Source organism: Eublepharis macularius, chromosome 12 (genome assembly GCF_028583425.1).
Source record: "Eublepharis macularius isolate TG4126 chromosome 12, MPM_Emac_v1.0, whole genome shotgun sequence".
NCBI classification, from domain to species: domain Eukaryota; kingdom Metazoa; phylum Chordata; class Lepidosauria; order Squamata; family Eublepharidae; genus Eublepharis; species Eublepharis macularius.
This window is the reverse complement of record NC_072801.1, coordinates 30,695,956-30,717,436: the sequence shown is the minus strand read 5'-3', so window position 1 is coordinate 30,717,436 and position 21,481 is coordinate 30,695,956. Positions and strand designations below refer to the sequence as shown.

Genomic DNA, 21,481 nt, shown 5'->3' with positions numbered 1-21,481 from the left:
TCCACGAATTACAGGCGATGAGTTGGCTATCAGGCATGCAATAAAGCTTGACATAGGTGGAATGGACAGCACTCTGAAGCCATATTTTTGCCACCATTTTAAGTTCTTTTGCTGCTTGATCCCTTACAGCAATACATCCAGCAAAAGTAAAGTTCCATTGCAATTATATATTTGGTAAAAGAGCTCCTATCTTCATATTGGTATATTGTTCAAATTGACTAACAGCTTTTAGAGCTGCAGTTTTCCTGACAGCAGCACAGTCTATGAGGAACAGTGATGTATGTACTTTCGAGGACATTTTTGAGGGCAGCATTCACCCACATTTTCTTTGTTACTTCTGTGGTTGCTAGTAAAAGTAAAACATGACATTGTGGCTGGCCAGTATTCCTTCAGGCCTTTGAGTCTGAACTGGCCCTGTCCTGCTATTTTAAGTGAACTGGATAGTTGTTTGTGCTCTTCAGCACAGGGCTTTAAAGCTTGTTGTCTCTTGCCCCTTTCATTGCTTTCGCATTCAGTTACAAGTATTTTCTGGATCTCATTTTACACGGCCCTAATTACAGTTATTTTTTGGGGTGTGGTTTTGTGTTGTGGTGTAACATTTTTGTTTCCATACCTTGAATGTTTGGGTGTGATAAATAAACAGCTACTGAACACCTGATAAATGTGATAAATGGTCCTGTAGCTTGACTGACCAAGTCCTGGCCTCCCTTAAAAGTAATACTGGTGAGAGGCTAGCCAGGGAGAGCACAAAAGCAAACAACCAACAAACTCCCCTCAAGGAAAAATCAGTAATATACAACTATATTTACTCAAATGCTCAGCATGAAAAAACTGCAAAGTGCTATGAATAAATACAATGTAATAAGAACAATATATCAATTCCACATAGCATAAATACAGTCAATACAATTCAGAGATAAGAATGTCTTGGTTTTTGAGTTCCGTCACATCTGCAGATGTGCTGGAATGGTGCTGCTGGATCCATGATACCAGCCCATTTCAGGAATTGAGCGTTAGGGTAAGAGATTATGTGGAGATCTGATGCCCGTATTCTGGTATGTGAACTTATCCGCGGTTTCACCCTATTTCTGCTTCTCAGCCTAAGCTGATGTTTAGTTTGTTTTTCTTTCTGCTTAACTAAAATTGTTCTTCATTTCCTTGGCATTATCTAATTCCTAAGGAGCTCGGACTTAGTTTCCAGACTAAGGAGTAGATACAGGATGATGAAGAAAGGAATTGGAAAGCCCAAATCAGTCAGTGGCTATTCCTTTGGCCCAATAAATTATAAATTATTTATATTGTTCGCATTTTTATGATTGGTAATGTTGAAATCAAGCCGTTATGGAAATACGTACTTGGAAATATTTTTGCTGGGAAAATGTTGAGAAAAAGAGCAAGTGGGAGTTGTTAGCATGCAAACTCCATCACTGGTAAGCACCTGTCTCAGCACGTACAGCTTTAGCCCTAGATAACACTGAAAGGTGTTACTTGGGCATGTGAATATTCCATTGAAATGAGTGTCCTACTTCTAAGTTTTGTGTTCAAGATCGCAGAACAAGCTGTTAGGCTTAGTAACAACGTGGCATTTTTTAAGTACTGGTTTCTTGTGCCCTGCTTATTGGAACAAGTTGCAGGATGTGGAATAAACAGTATGACTAAGTTTAAGCTGGAAGATTTCAACTGCTTAATTGCAGGTTATTACAAAGGCCACTGATGCATCACGTAACACAATAAATGAGAAATAAGTTTACAAAAGCGACTCCATCTGACCACGATGCAAGTCATTTTGATTCATCAACAGCCAAAAAACACCAAAAAAACCCCCAGAAACTTCCCTGCCTGATCACCTGATGGCCATTCTTATTTACTTAGAAGTGTGCAGGGGGGTGGCTGTTCATAGGCTTTGTTTTATAGTGAGAGAAATTGAATAAAAGGGGTTTCTATGGAACTCTGGTCTGGCCACAGATAACTGTCAGTAGCTATCATGGTTCGATCCACCCCCCCCCCAGCTTCTCTCGGGCTACAGTTCCTGTGAAATAGTCTTCAGATTTCAAAATCAATTTCAGAGCAAAATGATGAATGTTCGTCTGGCAGTTCTGCTGGCACAGTCCCAAAAGTAGTGGTGATTGGTTGTGCTATTTCTAAATTCAGCAAGAATTTATTCTATTCCAAAACTGCAACTCAGTTATACCTCTAGAATGGCAGAATGTTAAGATTTATAAGTAAGCGTGGAAATTGGGTGTTCTTCCATAAAAAGCTGCTGTAGCACAGTGGTTAAGTGGTGCGGCTGCGAATCAGCACTCTACTGGTTCAAATCCCACTACTTCCATGAGCTCAGTAGATGGCCTTGGCTAAGCCACTTCTCTCAGCCCCAGCTCCCCAGCTGTATTGTGGGGATAATAATAACACTAACTTGTTCACCGCTCTAAGTGAGGCACTAATCTGTCTAGAAGAGCGATATATAAGCGCTGTTGTTGTTGTTATTAAACATTTAAATGATAAACCACTGCCCCTCCATAAGGGTGAACCAATTTTCTTTATGCATTTGTTCTTAGGTGGGCTGTTTCAAACAGAGAAATGCTGATGGCACAGAATAGCTCTTTAGAATTTAAATTGCACCGGCTATATTTTATTAGTTTATTAATGGATGGAACTGCAAACCAGAGAGAAGCACTGCAGTATGCTAAAAACTTTCAACCATTTGCTCTAAACCACCAGAAAGGTAAGCAACATTAAATGTAGAAGAGTTTGTGTTTGTAAGTTACTTTTTCATGGTCTCTGTGGATCATATGGCTGGGTTTTCACCTGTTCAGAGAATCAGTTTGAAAACTTTTAGAGCTAGCACTTAGACATGAAACCTCCTCTCAGAAATGCAGTTTTCATCTGTTTGTACGTTAAGTGGTGGAGCTGTATCTTTTCTCCCAGTTTTATGATGTCTGCCATAGTGGCTACTTCATTTGGGAACTTCTTCAGATACATTAAGAATGATTCTTATATACCATTTTAATTTATAGTGGATAGGTAGCCTGTATATAGTTTGTCTTCAAGTTTTTAAGGGTTCCCAGGTGTCTGTGGTGCTGAAGGCCATCTTCAGAAGTTGCTGCTGTTTATATTACCTTGGTGAATGAAGCAGACTTGATTTGCACATCCACTGCCAGAAGTTTAGGAAACAAAGGAGGCAAAACAACCCCTCAGTACTCCTTAGGAGAGGGGCTCTTAAGACCTTGGAGAATATAGAATATGCCTCAGCATCATTGGCTACAGATTCTGTTATTCCGGTATCAATCTTTTCTAGGATTAGTATTCAATTATCAGGTTTGGAGCCCTCCTATAAGGATAGGATACAGCAGTTAGCCCCAAAGTGTTGAAACAGAAAGAGCTATCTCAGTCTCTGGCCCCAAAGAAGAAGCAACTGAAATACCCCAAAGCAATACTCACAGGGTCACAACCTGAGTGATCTGTCCAGGTTACTATGTCTACAATCCCATCTGAGCTCCCAACTTCAGCTTCCTTGGTTATTGAAACCATACTAATTCTAGAGGTTCTGCCAATGTACATCCTCATTGTAAGAATTTTGTTTTATAACCTGCCCTTGGACCTTTATTAAGCTCTTCCTTCTGTTACCTTAAAGTTTTACCTCAGGATGGCCCTGGTCAAACTCCTGCTTTATTTCAGTGGATGCTATATTCACCCCTCCCATCTCTGTTGCTTTGTCCTCCAGTTCAGCCACTGTCAAATCAACCACTGTTGACTTCAGTATTGACTCGACCACTTTCTATATTAGCTTTCCATGTCAGCCCCGATGGTGCCTTTGCAGATGGCCCATTGGCAATCACTGGCTCATCAGGATTCTTCAGCATTTTTGGCTAAACAGCAAGAGGAATCAGAGGCATCAGATTTGATGAATCAGATAAAACTTCAGATTCTTCTCTATCCACCACCATCCTGGATCCTCCCATTGACAATATGAAGCTTTATTAATAAAATAGTTACTGCACTTGGCCTTCAAGTAAATCAGCATTTACCTCAACAAGTCAATCCAATGTCTTCTGCACTAACCTGAGTTCTGCCCATGAGGAATGTTTTAAATCAATCCAAAGAGCAGCCTTTAATTCCTACGTCTACCTCCAAACATCTCGACAAGACAGCATGGTTAAAATCTACATTTAAACAAAGGTCATCCACTAGGGCCACCACTGCTGTCTCCATCCCATAGTCTGGCCTGAAACCAGACTGAAAGGGGTCTGTGGCAGATGACTTATCCAGGGAGGTCTGGAATAGCTTTGCATTTGCTCAGGAAAGACAAATGAGAGACTGGGGCAATAATTGGCCACATCACATGAAGGTGGCTTATACTGATTCAGACCATTTGTCCATCACAGTCAGTATTGTCTACACAGACAGGCACTGACTCTCCAGAGTTTCAGGCAGAAATCTTTCACATCAGCTTATCCTTAACTGGAAATGGCATGGATTGAATCAGCGACCATCTGAATGCAAAGCAGAAACTCTTCCACTGAGCCACAGTCCCTCCCCCAAGTCCCTCCTCCACATCATTTTTCTCTAGTTATGGCTTTTAAAGTAATGGGTGGATGCTTGTTTAAGGCACAAGGGAAGATTCCCTGAATCAGTGATTAAATTCTAATGTATATTAGGGACTCTTTTATGTGATGATTTTATTATCCAGGATGAGTGATCATGTAATGCGCAAGTAGTGTCCATCACAGATCCCAGCATCCTGCTAGTAGCCATTACAGTAACTAACTCAAAATTATCTGCTTTTCAAGTTGGTTAAAATGCCTCATTGAAACCACTTCTGACACCACTACCTTCTGAAAGATTAGAAAATCTGTATAGAGTTCAGGAGGAAAATTGCAGGTTTCTAATCAACCACTGCCTTTCAAATTTTGTTGTGGTTGAAGACTCTCAAGGGCAAGACAAGCAGACACTCTCCTCCCATTGACAAAGAAGGTGGATGGAACATGACAGAAATGGCCCACTTTCAGCATGTTTTATGTGGACAAATCTCACCTGCCTTGGATCATCTTCCTGAAGAGTTAAAACAGATGGCTGTAGCCTTTCATGAGAAGACCTTACATGTGACCAGTCACTCCACGATGTTGATTATACAGCCCAAACTCTGACCACTGCAATAGCCATGTTTAAATACACATGGTTTAGGTCTACATCCTTACTGCCAAAGCTTCAGACCCACATAGAAAACTTACCATTTGGAGGAGAAGGCTTGCTTAGTAAGATGATGGATGAGAAAGATGTTGGAAAGAGTCTAGAAGCTGTGTCAATCGGACATCCTTTGTCTGATTGCTCATCCTTCCATGAACCCTTCCCTTAGAACTGGAATTCTTCCTCTATGAAGTCCTCCATTTCAGAATTCTTTGACCTCTGAATGATGTGTTTGCCATCTTCAGTGAATTCTCTCCACCAGCTGCTTCTCATCTCCAACATCTTCCAGCCTAGAAAGCAGTAACAGTAGACCTCGGGATCCTTACCATTATCAGGCTGGGATATGCAATTTGAGTTCACTTCTCTTGCCTCCTACCCCACACACCCATATTCTCTGTCAGGAGATAGACTCCCTCCTAAGGAAAAAAGTGATGGAGCCAGTTAGTGCCTTGAGCCTCGACATCTACTCCAGGTACTTCACTGGTCCAGAGAAAGATGCAAGCCTCTGCCTCATCTTCAGTCTCAGGAGTTCAGCCTTTACATCCAGGAGAAAGTCTGGATGGTGACCCTGGCATCCATTCTGCTCCTTCTGACACCAGTAGCCTGATTTGCGTCTGTCTTCCTCAAGGATACCTATTTCACATTTTCATCTAGCCTCAACATCATCTGTTTCTAATGTCTGTTGTGAGAAATGTCTACCCGTACAAGGTATTGCCTTTCAGCCTCTCCAGTGCTCTGCAGTATTTCACTAAGCACCTGACAGTGGTCACAGCTCATGTCTGGGATAGAAGGATTAACATCTTACCATATGCCCATGACTATCTTTTGCCTGCATCTTCCCACTCCTCTTTTTCATATGAGGACAGTTATGTGCATCTCAATCTATCCAGCCCTTTGTGTCAAAGGAAAGAGGTCGCATCCTTATCCAACCCAAACCCTCCCATTTATTGGAGCTATACTAGTACACTGGCGGGGTGATGTTCTGTTCTCAAGGAGTTGGATTTAACATTCATTCGTTGACCTCAGCAAATGCTGATCCATATCCAGAAATTTCTGGTTTTATGGCATCAACCATTTAATGCCAAATATAATTTCTGCAGAACATTTTTTTTCTTGTTGCCACCACAGGCACCATTGTCCGCAATACTGGTCTTATCATAGGAACTTGGCTCAAGGCTGGCCTTTTATACTTTCTAGTCTGCACTTGACACTGATGACAGGCATTGCCATCTTGGGTTGGGGTGCCCACTATAATATAGATTCAATCAGCCAGATAGGGTCACCCCGCTAGAAGCTCCACGTTGGCCATCTAGAACTTCTGGTGGTTTACAAATTTTGTGAGTTCATCCCCATGGTGTATGGCCTGATAATACAGGTTGCCACCATGTACTGCATGAACAAGCAGGGTGAGACAACAGCATGCACCTTCAACAGCCTAGCCAGCTGCCTGTGGGAGAGATGTTATTTGTGTATAATTGTAATATTTCCAGTGCAGTAAGATTTACTCCAGTCTGTTGAAATTAATGGACTTAGACTGGAATAACTCTTCTTAGGATTGCTTAGGACTGTTAGTTGTATATTTATAGAATTTATAAAAATCTGTCTTTTCTGTAAGAAAAATTGCATGTATATCCAATACTCAAGAAAGAGTAGCAAACTACTACACCTTATGCTACCATAGCACATTTTTACCTTCTGATAGGTAGGAAAAAATAAATGTTGACGGTAGAAAACAAATTCTGTAGAAAACAAAAGGAGTCTTTTATTTGTAGTCACAATAGATAGGGCTATTGGCATGTTTAAATATTAAGTTCAATTATTATGCAGCTCGATTATTATCAGGGGTTATGCGAAGCATGCATATTACTCCCATTCTGCAGTCATTCCATTGGCTACTCATCAGTTACTGGGATTTTTTCTAGGGTTTTGCTATCACATACAAAGCCCTTCGTGGCCTTGGTCCCTCATATCGTGCTCTATGCTTCCCCATGGCAGCTTTGCTCAGGGCCTTCTGCAGGTATCATCCTGACACCCCCTTAGGAATGACCTGCCTGAGGAGGTCAGGGAAGTTCCTCCTCTCCTGGCTTTCACAAACTATGCAAAACTGAATTATTCAAGAAGGCTTTTTAGACAGGTAATAGGACTGTGCTGTAAGGAAATGGTTCAAAGAGGTGCATTGGTCTACTGCTGTTCCTGTAGGTATACTCCTAATGGATACATTCTCTGCGTCTTTTAATATGTCATGTCAATTTGCTTATTTTTTTCCCAGCTCTGTATTGGATTCCTTGTTTTCAAATTTCTGAGAATGGTGGACTGTAAATAACAAATGAAATGCTTCGTTCTCTTTTTATCCTCACAGGAACAAAGGTCCCTCGCTGAGCTTCATAGCTGATCAGGAGTTGAACCCAAATCTTTGTCTACTATTCTAACCACTATGCCACTATACCACTTAAACCTCTGTACCACTTTGATATTTAACCTTTTGTGTAAAGCCTTCAGGAGAAATCATGTATAGCTTTCAAATTTGATGTCATCCCCATGGGGATCATTCCTAGCTCTATATCTCACTATCCAAATCCCCTGGTGATGCAGCAGAAGTCTTGAGTCGCTGCCTGACTGCTGTGGTCAGATGGCTGAAAGGAAAGAAATTGAAACTGAATCCAGACAGGGCAGCTCTCTTGTGTACTGTGCTTTATGTTATCCTGAGTGATAGCAAGAAATACAGTTTCTGCTGATTTGTGGTACATTGTAGTCGAACAGGATACTCCTCAGTTTGGGTCTTTCGGAATCTGTGAGGGGGCTCCTGGGGAGTGGCTGTTAACAGTCTCAGCTGCCTTCTAAATGAATGTGTTTTATTCCACCAGAGTTGTGGCCATGTCCCTTTTCTAGAACTGTGTAGAATGGCCACCTTATGAATTAACGAGATCTCTTACTGAATTTCAAGCTGGTACTGTTGCTACGTGCTCAGATTGTGCTTATTTTTAGAATAGAGGTTTTCTACTTGAATTTATCTTTTGCATACATAGTATGAAATATCTGAATTTCAGATCTGTTCTCTTACAGATATTCAGATTTTGATGGGAAGTCTAGTATACCTGAGGCAGGGAATTGAAAACTCACCATATGTCCATTTATTGGATGCAAACCAGTGGGCAGACATCTGCGACATCTTTACAAGGGATGCCTGTGCTCTGTTGGGACTCTCGGTTGAATCACCTTTGAGTGTTAGGTATGATTTCTTTTCTATTTGATGCTTTTAATGTTTGGTTGTGTAACAGGGTGGTCCTGTACAGAGCTTAGACTTAGACTTGATTTTGAAGAGTGTAGCTCTGTCTTGGACCACCCTGTGTAAACCTAACCTAGTCACCGCTACCTTAGGGATATAGAACATTTGCCTAAATTCCTTTCAATGGAGAGAACTGTGAAATGGATGTTGTACCTGGAGAAAGGTCGCTTGACAATTTATCTTAGCATAAGTAGACCTTTCTTTTACACAAAGAATAATGTTGGATGTTGAGTGTTGGCATCCAGTGGGAGATACTTCCAGTGCCTTGGCCCTTCCTCCTCCAAAGATACTCTTCTGGAAGTCTCTATAGCTTATTGACCAGTCATATGTTGTCCTATTTATTTGGCCATGCTCAAATATCCCAGGAAGCCGAGAATGCCACTGTGTAACTGACAGCTTTCTTTTCTAGTTGATTATAGTGTCATTTGTTTGCAAGGACAGGAACAAGAACAACTTTCTCCCTAGCCCTGCAGTGGTTTGGGACGAACTTAGCAACACAGCAAAGCTTCTCCTACTTGGTTATAACTACAGGCTTATCCAAGTAACTTTTGTTTTTAATAGTTGTGACTGCTTTGCTTTCCTTTTGTTTTCCTTCCATGCTTTGAATTATGTCCAGTTCCTTGCACATTACTCATATTTCTTCAGAATGAATTATTTGTTTCAGCTCATCTGTTAACCTGGTAATCTCAGCTATTGCCCTTTGGATTTTATTTGTAAAGGCAGCCTGTATTCACTTCCCAGGGGCCTCCTTGAGATTTAACAAAGAATCCACTGATGCAGTGTGTTCTGGAAAGAATCTTCCATGTCCTTTCCTATGGCTCTTTTACCCACAAGTAAAGAATTGCCAGGTTTTTTCCTTTTGGTGATTTAAATTCTGTTTATATTGTAATGTAATTGGCACATGATCTATAACTAGGATATTTCTAATATTTATCAGTGCTAACAGTTCAGAAGTACATGAAGGCATACAAGAATCTGTTGCTCTTTCCTCTGCTTCTTATTGCAACTGAAGTCTCAAAGTATCCTTCCGCTGAAGAACTCCAGGCCTTAACATATCGCTCTGTTCTCCAGCTTCTCAGCAGGTTGTGTAGCGTTGCCTGCTCTAATAAATATCAAAGCTGTGATTGAACAGAGACAGTGCACTGGCGTTTGGAACCAGAAAGATGAATTACCGGTGAGTAGCTTTGCATGTTGAAACAGACAGTTGTTGTAACTGCTTCCAACCTTATTGAACTAAGCCAAGCACTTTATTTGTAGTGAAATCTATTGCTCATTCTCAGTCTTGAGCAGGAGAGTAGGCAACAAAAGGCAAAGGATTGACTCCCTTCAGAGGAGAGGCACCCTTCCTCGCTTCAGTCTTTGGCTCTGCCTTCATTTGAAGAGTCAGCATGCCAGTGCTGCGCTTGAGCCCCTGCTTGGGAATAAGCATTTTTGTTTTGTTTCATCTTGATGCTGCTTTTCTCTTCTTTGCCCCCTCTCCCCTTCTTTTCTGAGCCAGAAGGGAAGGGTGAGGGGGCTCCCTATGGCAGTGCCTTCTCACAGCGGTGAACTCTCCGAAGATGGTGCTCCTCCATCTGCTCCTGCTCAGCAGAGGCTATTTAAACCAGACCTTTCCCCACTTATTCAGAACATGACCACCAAGATCCTAGAGCATGGGGATGCCACTAGTTCCGTCCCCCCACCCAAGAACAACAACGGAAGTGAAACCCAAGGGGGCAGTTAAAGTTTTCCCTCCTTCATTGCAGGCTCATCCCATAGTATCTTTTCCCAACTACTAAACATCCCAACTCTAAACATCTCACAAGAGCCTCAGACAATTGGCTTACTCTGTGGAATTCTCAGTTCTCAGCGAGGGCAGTGACCTCAAGACTACAGAGACATTTAAGACTGAAGAATGAGGTAGTTGATCCGTAGCCCAAAGCCAATTTCAAATCTTTCCAAAGGAGAAAGCTGTTGAGTGACTTGGTCAATCCTTGTGGAAACCAAAGAGAAGAAGGCCCTGCCTACTGCATCCCAAAAGGATTGGAGTGGGAAAAACAAAGCACGGTGGTGTTTTCCTTTTGTCCCTACAGGAAGTCCGCTAGGTATAGAGATTCTAAGCAGTTCGTGGCTTAGCTTGTGCTACTCTGCCAAGCCCTCCAATATAGAGGGCAACAGGAGAAGTAGGCACTAGCAGCCAGGAAAATAAAATGGGGTGATGCCAGGCTGCTCAGCTGAAAGTCATCTCTGCTTTTTTCACCATTCCTCGGAACTGACAGGATGATAAGTGGGTTCTTGGCATAGGAACCCTAAATCTTACATGCAACAGTTTACCAGGTTTCTCTCTCTGTTTTTATGGTTCCCGAGAAAACAGGGAACTGAATTATCTGATACAACCCACTAAGGATGTTTAGAAGATTTCTGTCTAAGCTGCATTTTCAGTATTTTGGCTCAGTCCAGTGCAATCAGCTGTTAATTTTTATTATGCGGTGTGGTGACCTCAAACTTAATCCCCTTTAAGCAATTTGACCTATTAGGAGTTTCTTGCAGATATATAAATAATCATACATATTACAGGTGTTGAGAAGCTATTCCAAATTGCTTCCATCCAGTTTCTAGCAGTGTGACAGCATTGTCCTTATAATAAATGATAATAGATGAGAGCATGACAAATAAAGGAATGCAAGCTAATTTCATGGATTTCTATTGAAAGTGTCTGCTGTGCTATGACCCTGCCATCCGGATCTCACTCTCGGTATTTTACATCTATCTGTAATTGACATAGGAAGTCATTAGCATTAAGTGTATTGATTTTATTCATATAATTCATGAAGTTTATAAATATGGTTCTTTAATTCAGGCACCATACAAAGCCATGGTTAAGTAAACTTAGGTTTGGTGCAATATCCAAAATGAGCCCTAGCAAGCCAGAATTAGAAAGTGATCTGAATTATGTTTGTAAACCATGTTTTATGCTATGTATCACTTGGCGTGATATTTGCATTGACAGTTAAAGGTGTTGCTTTGCCTCTGGAAGCCTCTAAACCATAGAAAGAGGAGTATGGAAGAGACAGGAAATAAAAATGAGCCTCTCTGTGGGTTTGACTGACTTCTGAACTGTGATTAGTAAAAATCATGGTATGATCTGTTACCCAATGAGGTCTCCTTGCAAGTTGGGGGAATTAGCATGCAAGGAGAGGCAGCGAGAGGGGGTAACTTTAGGATCTCCACCTGTGATTATGAGGATTGTCCTGGCTAGAGAACTCTTTCAATGACCACACAGAGGTGTCAATCAAAAGGTTTTTTTATTGAAAATAATAAAGATCAACAGCACGCAAAAACACACACAGCACACAATCAGAGCTAACTAGAAAGCGGTGGTAAAAATCTGATAGAGGTTGAGGTATTTGAGTGATAGTTACCATCCAGAAGAGAATGTCCGGGAGAGAGAGCATTGAGCAACCAGTGCGTAAGTGCAGAAAAGCTTGAACAGAAGTTCGAGAGTGGATGCTGGATCCGTGAGGCTATCAGTTCCCTGAGTCACCCAAGAATAGGAGAGTGGTTAAGGGAAGCTTGTTAGGCTGTGTTTGCGGTGATTAATTCAGGAAGGCGCTATTGTATCAGGATCCTTAGAGCATCTCCGGGGCATGAGAGCTGCCCTTGCCTCGCATCTTATATGCTAACATTCTGTCTCCCAGCCAGGATCTGGCTTCCATATTTCTGCCTTCTTGGACAGTATTTGTGTCTGAAACACAGTCAGAGAAGGGGCTTACGGCATAGCCATATTCATAAGCCTTCTTAATATTGCAAGTACAAGTCTGATCGCTAACAGATCTGATACTTGATTTACCATTGTAGATGGTTATTGAGCAGAGTCTTTAATAAAATCACAGGGAAGCAAAAACTGGAAATGTTCAAATTAAATTTTCCTGTACTGCTGTAACTATGATTTCTGATTAGGGATGTGCGTTTCGGCATTCAGAATGCCGAAAGAATGCCGAAATAAAAGTGTTTCGGCTTCTTTCGGGGAATGCCGAAACGTTTCGGGGAATGCCGAAACGTTTCGGGTAGCCGAAAGAAAAAAGCCGAAACGTTTCGGGATTCTTTCGGCTTTCTTTCGGCTTTTCAATGGGAAAATGCCTCCGTCTTCCCGGACGTCTGGGGGAGGCATTTTCCCACCGAATAAGCCCAAAATTGGGGGGGACCTTCCTCTAACCCTTCTCTAACAACCACCCAAGTTTCAGACAGATTGGACTTTGGGGGGCCATGTTATGGCCCCCCAAAGCAGGTCCCCCCATCCTCCCATAAGAAAGCGAAGGAGCAGCATATTGTTAGCATGCTGCTGCTAATCTTCTTCATTATTTCCTATGGGGGAAAAATGAAGAAGCAGGCTTCCTTTGCCAGGGGTGGCATTTTGCATGCAAAATGCCCCCTCACCTTCAGGGGCCCTTCTCCCACCCCTCCTCCCACCCCCCACCAAGGCTCAGCCTGCTCCCACTTGGGGGGGCCATTTCATGGCCTCCCCAAGTAGGTGCTCTAATCTCTACCACTGACAGCTGGGGGAGGCTTGTGTTGCCAGGGGTGGCATTTTGCATGCAAAATGCCCCAAAGCCCTCAGGGGCCCTTCTCCCACCCTTCCCCCCACCCCCCACCCAGGCTCAGACTGCTCCCACTTGGGGGGGCCATTTCATGGCCTCCCCAAGTAGGTGCTCTTTTCTCTACCACTGACAGCTGGGGAAGGCTTGTCTTGCCAGGGGTGGCATTTTGCATGCAAAATGCCCCCCAGCCCTCTGGGGCCCTTCTCTCACCCTTCCTCCCACCCCCCACCAAGGCTCAGACTGCTCCTACTTGGGGGGGGCATTTCATGGCCTCCCCAAGTAGGTCCTCTCAGCCCCTAAAGTCCACCCCTTACAGCCCCACACAAACCCAATTCCCCCCCAGCTGCCACACACAGACCCAAATCCCCACATTAGCCCCTCACAGACCCAAATCCACCCCCACCTGCCCCACACCCATAACCCCAGGAACAGGCTGGCAAAGGCCAGCCCTCTCCCTTTGTTCCCTATGCTGGGAACTTCTAAACTCTCTTTCCCTGGGCAATTCTGCACAGCCCAGGGGTGCCACAATGGTGGGCACACTTCTGAGTGCCAGCTGGTCCCTGTGAAAGAGCACCTGAACCACAGACACCCTCCCTCAAATTCCCCCACCACCTACAGAGATGGCTGGCCAGCCAGCCCCATTGTTCCCTATGATGGGAACCAACTGCACAACAAAGAATAAAACAAGAACAACACAAAATAAAGTTTTAAATGTTTTTTTCTCCCTTCCAAAGTACAAGTAGGCAAAGCATTATGACACATTACACCAGCAGTCCCCCACACAGAAAAATAACACAACTCACTTAACATCAGAGAATCACAAAGCATGATTCCTGTCAAAAACACTTTATTTCTTGAACAGCTTTAGGTTACACAGCAGGGGGGAACACCAAAGGGCATGGCAGCACTATCTTACACAAAAATAACACAACTCACTTAACATCAGAGAATCACAAAAACACAATTCCTGGCAAAAACACTTTATTTCTTGAACAGCTTTAGGTTACACAGCAGGGGGGAACACCAAAGGGCATGGCAGCACTATCTTACACAAAAATAACACAACTCACTTAACATCAGAGAATCACAAAAACACAATTCCTGGCAAAAACACTTTATTTCTTGAACAGCTTTAGGTTACACAGTAGGAGGGCACAACAGGGCATGATAGCAATGTACTACAAAAAATGATACAACCCACTTCACCGTTTTTGACAGCAATTGTGTTTGTGTGATTCTCTGATGTGAAGTGAGTTGTGTTATTTTTGTGTAGTACACTGCTTTCCTGCTCTGTGGTGCCTTCCTACTGTGTAACCTAAAGCAGTTACAGAAATAAAGTGCATTTGACAGCAATTTTTTGGGGTGATTCTTTAATGTGAAGTGAGTTGTGTTATTTTTGTGTAAGATACTGCTTCCATGCCCTTTGGTGTTCCCCCCTGCTGTGTAGCCTAAAGCTGTTCAAGAAATAAAGTGTTTTTGACAGGAATTGTGCTTTTGTGATTCTCTGATGTTAAGTGAGTTGTGTTATTTTTGTGTAAGATAGTGCTGCCATGCCCTTTGGTGTTCCCCCCTGCTGTGTAACCTAAAGCTGTTCAAGAAATAAAGTGTTTTTGACAGGAATCGTGTTTTGTGATTCTCTGATGTTAAGTGAGTTTTGTTTTAATTTTTCTGTGTGGGGGACTGCTGGTGTAATGTGTCATAATGCTTTGCCTACTTGTACTTTGGAAGGGAGAAAATAATTTTTTTAAAACTTTATTTTGTGTTGTTCTTGTTTTATTCTTTGTTGTGCAGTTGGTTCCCATCATAGGGAACAATGGGGCTGGCTGGCCAGCCATCTCTGTAGGTGGTGGGGGAATTTGAGGGAGGGTGTCTGTGGTTCAGGTGCTCTTTCACAGGGACCAGCTGGCACTCAGAAGTGTGTCCACCATTGTGGCACCCCTGGGCTGTGCAGAATTGCCCAGGGAAAGAGAGTTTAGAAGTTCCCAGCATAGGGAACAAAGGGAGAGGGCTGGCCTTTGCCAGCCTGTTCCTGGGGTTATGGGTGTGGGGCAGGTGGGGGTGGATTTGGGTCTGTGAGGGGCTAATGTGGGGATTTGGGTCTGTGTGTGGCAGCTGGGGGGGAATTGGGTTTGTGTGGGGCTGTAAGGGGTGGACTTTAGGGGCTGAGAGGACCTACTTGGGGAGGCCATGAAATGGCCCCCCAAGTGGGAGCAGTCTGAGCCTTGGTGGGGGGTGGGAGGAAGGGTGGGAGAAGGGCCCCAGAGGGCTGGGGGGCATTTTGCATGCAAAATGCCACCCCTGGCAAGACAAGCCTCTCCCAGCTGTCAGTGGTAGAGATGAGAGCAGAGCACCTACTTTGGGAGGCCATGAAATGCCCCCCCCCAAGTGGGAGCAGGCTGAGCCTTGGTGGGGGGTGGGAGGAGGGGTGGGAGAAGGGCCCCAGAGGGTTGGGGGGCATTTTGCATGCAAAATGCCACCCCTGGCAACACAAGCCTCCCCCAGCTGTCAGTGGTAGAGATTAGAGCACCTACTTGGGGAGGCCATGAAATGCCCCCCCCCAAGTGGGAGCAGGCTGAGCCTTGGTGGGGGGTGGGAGGAGGGGTGGGAGAAGGGCCCCTGAGGGCTGGGGGGCATTTTGCATGCAAAATGCCACCCCTGGCAAAGGAAGCCTGCCTCTTCATTTTTTCCCCATAGGAAATAATGAAGAGAGATCAGCAGCAGCATGCTAACAATATGCTGCTCCTTTGCTTTCTTATGGGGAGGATGGGGGGACCTGCTTTGGGGGGCCATAACATGGCCCCCCAAAGTCCAATCTGTCTGAAACTTGGGTAGTTGTTAGAGAAGGGTTAGAGGAAGGTCCCCACCAATTTTGGGCTTATTTGGTGGGAAAATGCCTCCTCCAGGCGTCCTGAAAGACGGAGGCATTTTCCCAGCAAAAAAACCCGAAAGAATCCCGAAAGAATGCCGAAATAATGCCCAATCCCGAATCCCGAAAGAGATTCTTGTTTCGGCTTTCGGCTAATGCCGGTAGAGAATCTTGTTTCGGGTAATCCCGAAACAAGAAAGCCGAAAGTTTTTTCCTTGCACACCCCTATTTCTGATATGCCAGTGCCGAATCAGTAAGGAATAGTTTGGTGTTCAGTATGATAGCTTCTGTGCCTTAACTGGCATTCGTCCTAAACTCATTTCTCTTGAAGTTCTAGAATGAACTTTTATATGATGGTACGTGTACATTCAAGTGTACAAAGTGCCCTTTGGCCTGTATTAGCTTCCAGAAGAGGCGGTGAGGGACAGTCAGCTTCTTTTCCCAACATTCACTTGAGTACTTGTAGCCTTGCTTTCTGTTCCCAGGAATGTAAGATCCCTGTGTGTGCTGCTGCTGCTGTAATCCATCAGCAAGAGCCCTCTTATGTGGCCTAGAGCATTACCTCCCAGAAGCTTTGCCAGGGACATCAAATACACCAACCCCATAGCCTCTTTTAAAATTATGGATACCAGTATGCATTGTTGATCTAAACCTGGCCATGACCCTGATCTTTTGCTTTTGTACAGATTGAAGTGGACCTTGGTAAAAAGTGCTGGTATCATTCAATATTCGCCTGCCCCATCCTTCGTCAGCAAACAACAGATAATAACCCACCTATGAAGTTGGTTTGTGGTCATATTATATCAAGAGATGCTCTGAATAAAATGTTTAATGGCAGCAAGTAAGTAGAAATTTTTTCTCATTTAGAAAATTCAGTACATTTTAATATGACATGTTTTTGGAGATGAGGTTTCCTATGAGACAAGTAACTGAACTGTCACAATAATAATTTCAAAAAGGTTGGAAGCAAGTTGAATATCTGGCAGCTGTAAATTAGAGCAACATTTTAGAAGATTCTGTGTTGCCTGTTTTTGGAGAGACCTGACAGGACTCCATACAGCTCTGATTTTTTAAAAATGCTTTTCCATGTTACAGAGTCATTGCTTCATTATGGCTTGGGCTTTCTATGTATTGTGTTGATGATAAGGTTAGTTAGATGAATTAAAGAGACAAGCCCTTGGAGAAAATCAATAAAATGCTAAGCAGCTATGCATTTCTGCAACAGCCACTGCAGCTGCTATACAATTCCTGAACTTTCAGCTAGACAAATGTCCTCTTTGCTAATAGAGATCATAATGAAACTATGTCTTGGAGTAAAAAGCACTAGTACTGAATAAATCCCTCTCTTACAAGATAAGCAGTGTATGCAAAATAGTGACCATTGTTCAGCAGAAATTTGTCAAAAACTTAATTGAGGTTGCAAATCTGCTGAATGGAATAGTCTTTTCATGGGGATGGAGTTACCTGTGCATACCTTACTTTGAGCATTGGAATGCAAGAAAAATAAATAAAAATGATGATGATCACTGTCAGGTGAGTACTGTAGCACATATATGGTTTGAGGCTCAGGTACAAGGGGTTTTCCATAAGTATAGACTGGGAAATTAAAACAGATCTAGAAAAAATTCTTTAGAGTAGTCCCATTAATGCTGTTGGTCAGATTGAAGGGTGGAACCCAGCCAGTCAAAGGGTGTAGAACTCTGACCAGGCCTTTGGGTCCCCCCTCCCTGGGCTGCCTTGAATGTGTATTTTGAAAAATACCTAATACAGATTACTTCATGGTAAGGAATCATAGCTCCATAACCAAATGCATTTTAATGGGCGTTACAACTGCTCTCCTTTCTTATAAACAAACAAGAAAGTTTGGCACCATCTAAACGACACCACAAAAAACTAAAAGATTTATTATAGCATAGAAAATGTTTATGTTAGGATTTAACAGTAGATTTAATTGTGGTAACCCAGATTTAAACTCCATTATGGCTATTAAACAAAGTGATTTTTTTCATTTTGGACTTTTGAGTATAACATAGAAATGTTATAAACAATACCTTATGCATTCCATGGCCTTTTGATGGCAGTGTTCACATTTGTTTCTGTGTGTAGCTCTATCTGCTGGCTGAGAATTCACTTCATGCAACTGATGAAAAAGGCTTTAACTGTAGAAGCTTAAAGTATTAATAAAGCTTTTTGTCTTTAAGATGGCACAATATTTCTCTTTGGTTTCGCCAATACAGACTAACATGGCTCATCTCTAGAATTTGTCTCTGGAGTTAATTACTCAATTTATGCCTAGTTTTCACCAGAAGTTTGCCCAGATTATTTTCAGTCCAGCAAGAAAAATGATTTGAGCATGCCAAGAATCCTTCCCCTCAGCACTAAAAGACGGCACTCTCCTGTCTCCTCACATAATTAAAAATGTAGAGAAGGCAGTGGGATTGCTGAATTACATTTTTTAAAACCTTCTGAAAAAATGAGGATAGGGTATGTGTATGCCCTGCACCTTTCATAAGAATAAAAGAAGATCTTTGATAAATAAAACCTACATCCTGTCTAGTCCAAAACCCTATTTCCCCCAGTGGCCAACCTAATGTTTCTGGAAAGTCCAACAGGAGGGGTTGGAGGCAACCGTACCCTTCTCAGTTGCCACTAGAGGTATACCTCTATTTGCTATTATAGCTAATAACCACAATGTTAGTTTACAAAACCTTACATCTTTTAGTCTTTAAAGGAACCACAACCTTCCATCCAGATTTTGCTACAGCAGGTTAACAGTACTCTTTATGCACAATTACCTGGGAGTAAGCCCTATTGAATGTAGGAGAACTTGCTGGTGAGTAAACCTGCATTGGATTTGGACAGCTTCCTCTATGGGATGTCTTTGAGCCTGATCCTTTGCATGAGTACTTGTAGACAAGCCTCGCTGTGCATAACTTGTCTTACTCTGAAGTAGTAACAAAAGCAGTGGTCCATTAAGTTCAGTGTTTAGTCAGCTCCTGGTTCCTAGTCTTGACAAAAGGTCACCTTTAGATCTTTTTTAAGAAGATACTGAGGCGAGATGCAAGGCCTTTTTGCTTTCAAAAGGGTGTATTTTACCAGTTGAACTGTAGCCCCTCTTGTAGTGGTTAGCTAGGGTTTTATTAAGTACATCAGTACCCAAAATGTTGGCCTCTGGTTGATCTGCCTGCTGTCTGTCAAACTGGATTAAAAACATTGTGCTATTGTGGGGAGATAGGAAAGGCTATTTGAACCAGTTTTGAGGGTTTCATTCCAAAAACCAGTCAACCAGCAACAAACTAATATATTTTCTTTCTTTTTTTAAGATTAAAATGTCCCTATTGTCCTATGGAGCAGAGTCCAGGAGATGCAAAACAGATATTCTTCTGAGGACAAGATTCACTGTGTAGTTCAGATGAGACATTGACTTACAGATATGCTTTGGAAGACTGAAGCAGGGATATATTCCATTTTATGCTGTGCAGATGGAAGCATACCGTATGTTTGTATAAGCCTAATGCGCCAGAATTTTTTGCCCACACTTAGTGCATACATACAGGTTGGAAAAATTGCAGAAGTAATATCTATCCTAGGGCTTTTACTCTGACCTTGGTCTCCATAGCTGATCAAGAGACTACACCAGCAGTTGTCATTTGATGCAGAATTTTGTACTTAACTGTATGGTGACTTCATTTTTTAAAGCAGACGCCAAACAACCTCCAAGTAGGTCTAATATTTGTCCTGCTTTGATTTTATCACATTGATTGATAAATGTCTTCATAAAGAATGTGTTGGAAAAGTTTTATTTCCTTAGTATGTATATTATTAAGAGAACTTCAGGAAAAAGTTTGATAAGTTGAATAACAGCTATAAATGTATTTGTATTTCTGTTCATATTTTTCCAGCCCAAAGCTGTAACAGTCAGGGGTTTTTTTTCTTCTTTTGAACGTTTTCCAGCTTTTAAACAGGATTCTAGTTTAATGTGCTGATATGTAAATGACATAAATAACAGAGTTTAAAACCATTTTTAATTTAGTAAGGTAGCAAGTGACTGGACTTGGGAATCCTCTCCAGTTAATTTCCTAATCAAGAGCTCTTTGTTTGGTTAAGGGTGTTCAATAAAATGGAGCTCTGGATTGGAAAGGAACTTTTGTCAGTGGATCCTTGACTCTGGCAACCTTAGTCTTACTCTTTAAGTTTTGTATTCAAGATCAGTGTCATGTTGCTGTACAGTTTACTAGTTATGTTATTTATAAAGTTATTGGAACCAAATAAACTGTTGATGATGATTGTTGCTAAGATGGGGAAAGGATCTAGTAATCTAATACTGTGTTTGGATCACCAAATTGGAGTATGCATTCCAAGCAAAGACTTTCAAAATGGGCTACCCCCTGCCCCTAGTAGATTTGCACACAGACTTGCCCAGAAGTGATACAACATCCCCCCTGCCCCGTGGATATGTTCAAAACACTCCTGCTGGATGCATCAAGTTCTTCTTATGCATTAAGTTCTGCAGGCTTTTGACAGCCCTGCTAGGGGCTCGTGCAATAATCGCAGAAGGTTGCCCTGAAGAAACATTTTGAGACTTCTCTGGGAGCAGCCCAGGACTTACGCAACAAATGTGGCCACGAAAGAGCTCAGAAGTATCTCTTCTGCTGCCTCCCTTGGATTCTGTGACAAGGCACCTCCCCCACCACACCAAAACACCGTACTTCAGTTGCACCCGTTGACAATCTTCATTTGGATTTGGATAGTCTTGCTGCTGATAGATCTTTTAGTAGCCTTTGACATTGTTGACCATTCCCTTCCTGTCCACTAGTTGGAATAAGGAGTAAAGGTGGTTTCATTTTTTTCTGTCTGATCAGACATGAAGAATTTCCATTGGAGGAGCAGATGCAGCTGGATGAGATTTGTCCTGTGAAGTGCCATGCCTTTCTCAACGAGATCGGCGAGAGCTGTGGGATTTGGGTGTCACACCCAGCTCTGTATTTCATTATCCAGATCTCCAGCTGCATTCAGCTTGGTTCTCACCTGGTGCTTTCAGGCTGTGGTCAGGTGGTTAAGGCAGAACAAGCTGAACCTGAATTTGGACAAGGTGGAGGTAATGCTGGTCAGAAAGCCTGATGTTTTAGAGGGATTGGAGCCAGTTGTTCTGGGTGAAATGGTCTTGACTTTTTGCAGAGCAGATTAAAAGCTTAAGAGATGTTCATGATCCCAGCCTTGCAGTTTGAAAAACAGGTTTGCACAGAGCCCAAGAGTGCCTATTTGATTTGTTTCTTAAATTTAGTTGATCTGGCTATGCTGATCCACGCTTTTGTAACCTCATGGTTGGATTACTGTAATGCACTATACATTCTGCTGCCCTTGAAGATAACCCAGAAACTGCAGCTGGTCCGGAATGCAGCAGCCAAAGGACCATCCCCTCCCATATGTTCCTGTGAGCCAAATGTAGCCTTCAGGCTGCTGTCTGTTAGCTGCTTCCCCTACTTAGGGTAGCCTGCCTGGCATCAACTAGAGCCTGGGCCTTTTCCACTGCAGTCTCCTCTCCGTGGAGTGGGCCACTATGAAGAG

The 21,481-nt window shown here is 42.7% G+C and overlaps 1 protein-coding gene across 2 annotated transcripts in view; it reads left to right on the top strand.

Annotated features, from left to right (window-relative positions):
- The window catches only part of RMND5A (required for meiotic nuclear division 5 homolog A), a 35,662-nt gene extending 15,453 nt beyond the window's left edge, over positions 1-20,209 (top strand). For both annotated transcript variants that reach the window (XM_054995535.1, XM_054995536.1), the window contains exons 5-9: positions 2,556-2,722; positions 8,248-8,413; positions 9,542-9,644; positions 16,600-16,754; positions 19,237-20,209. In XM_054995535.1, the coding sequence (XP_054851510.1) occupies positions 2,556-2,722; positions 8,248-8,413; positions 9,542-9,644; positions 16,600-16,754; positions 19,237-19,300 (655 nt within the window). In that variant the 3' untranslated portion in view covers positions 19,301-20,209. The remainder of the gene's footprint in view (positions 1-2,555; positions 2,723-8,247; positions 8,414-9,541; positions 9,645-16,599; positions 16,755-19,236) is intronic.
- The last annotated feature ends 1,272 nt before the right edge of the window (positions 20,210-21,481 follow it).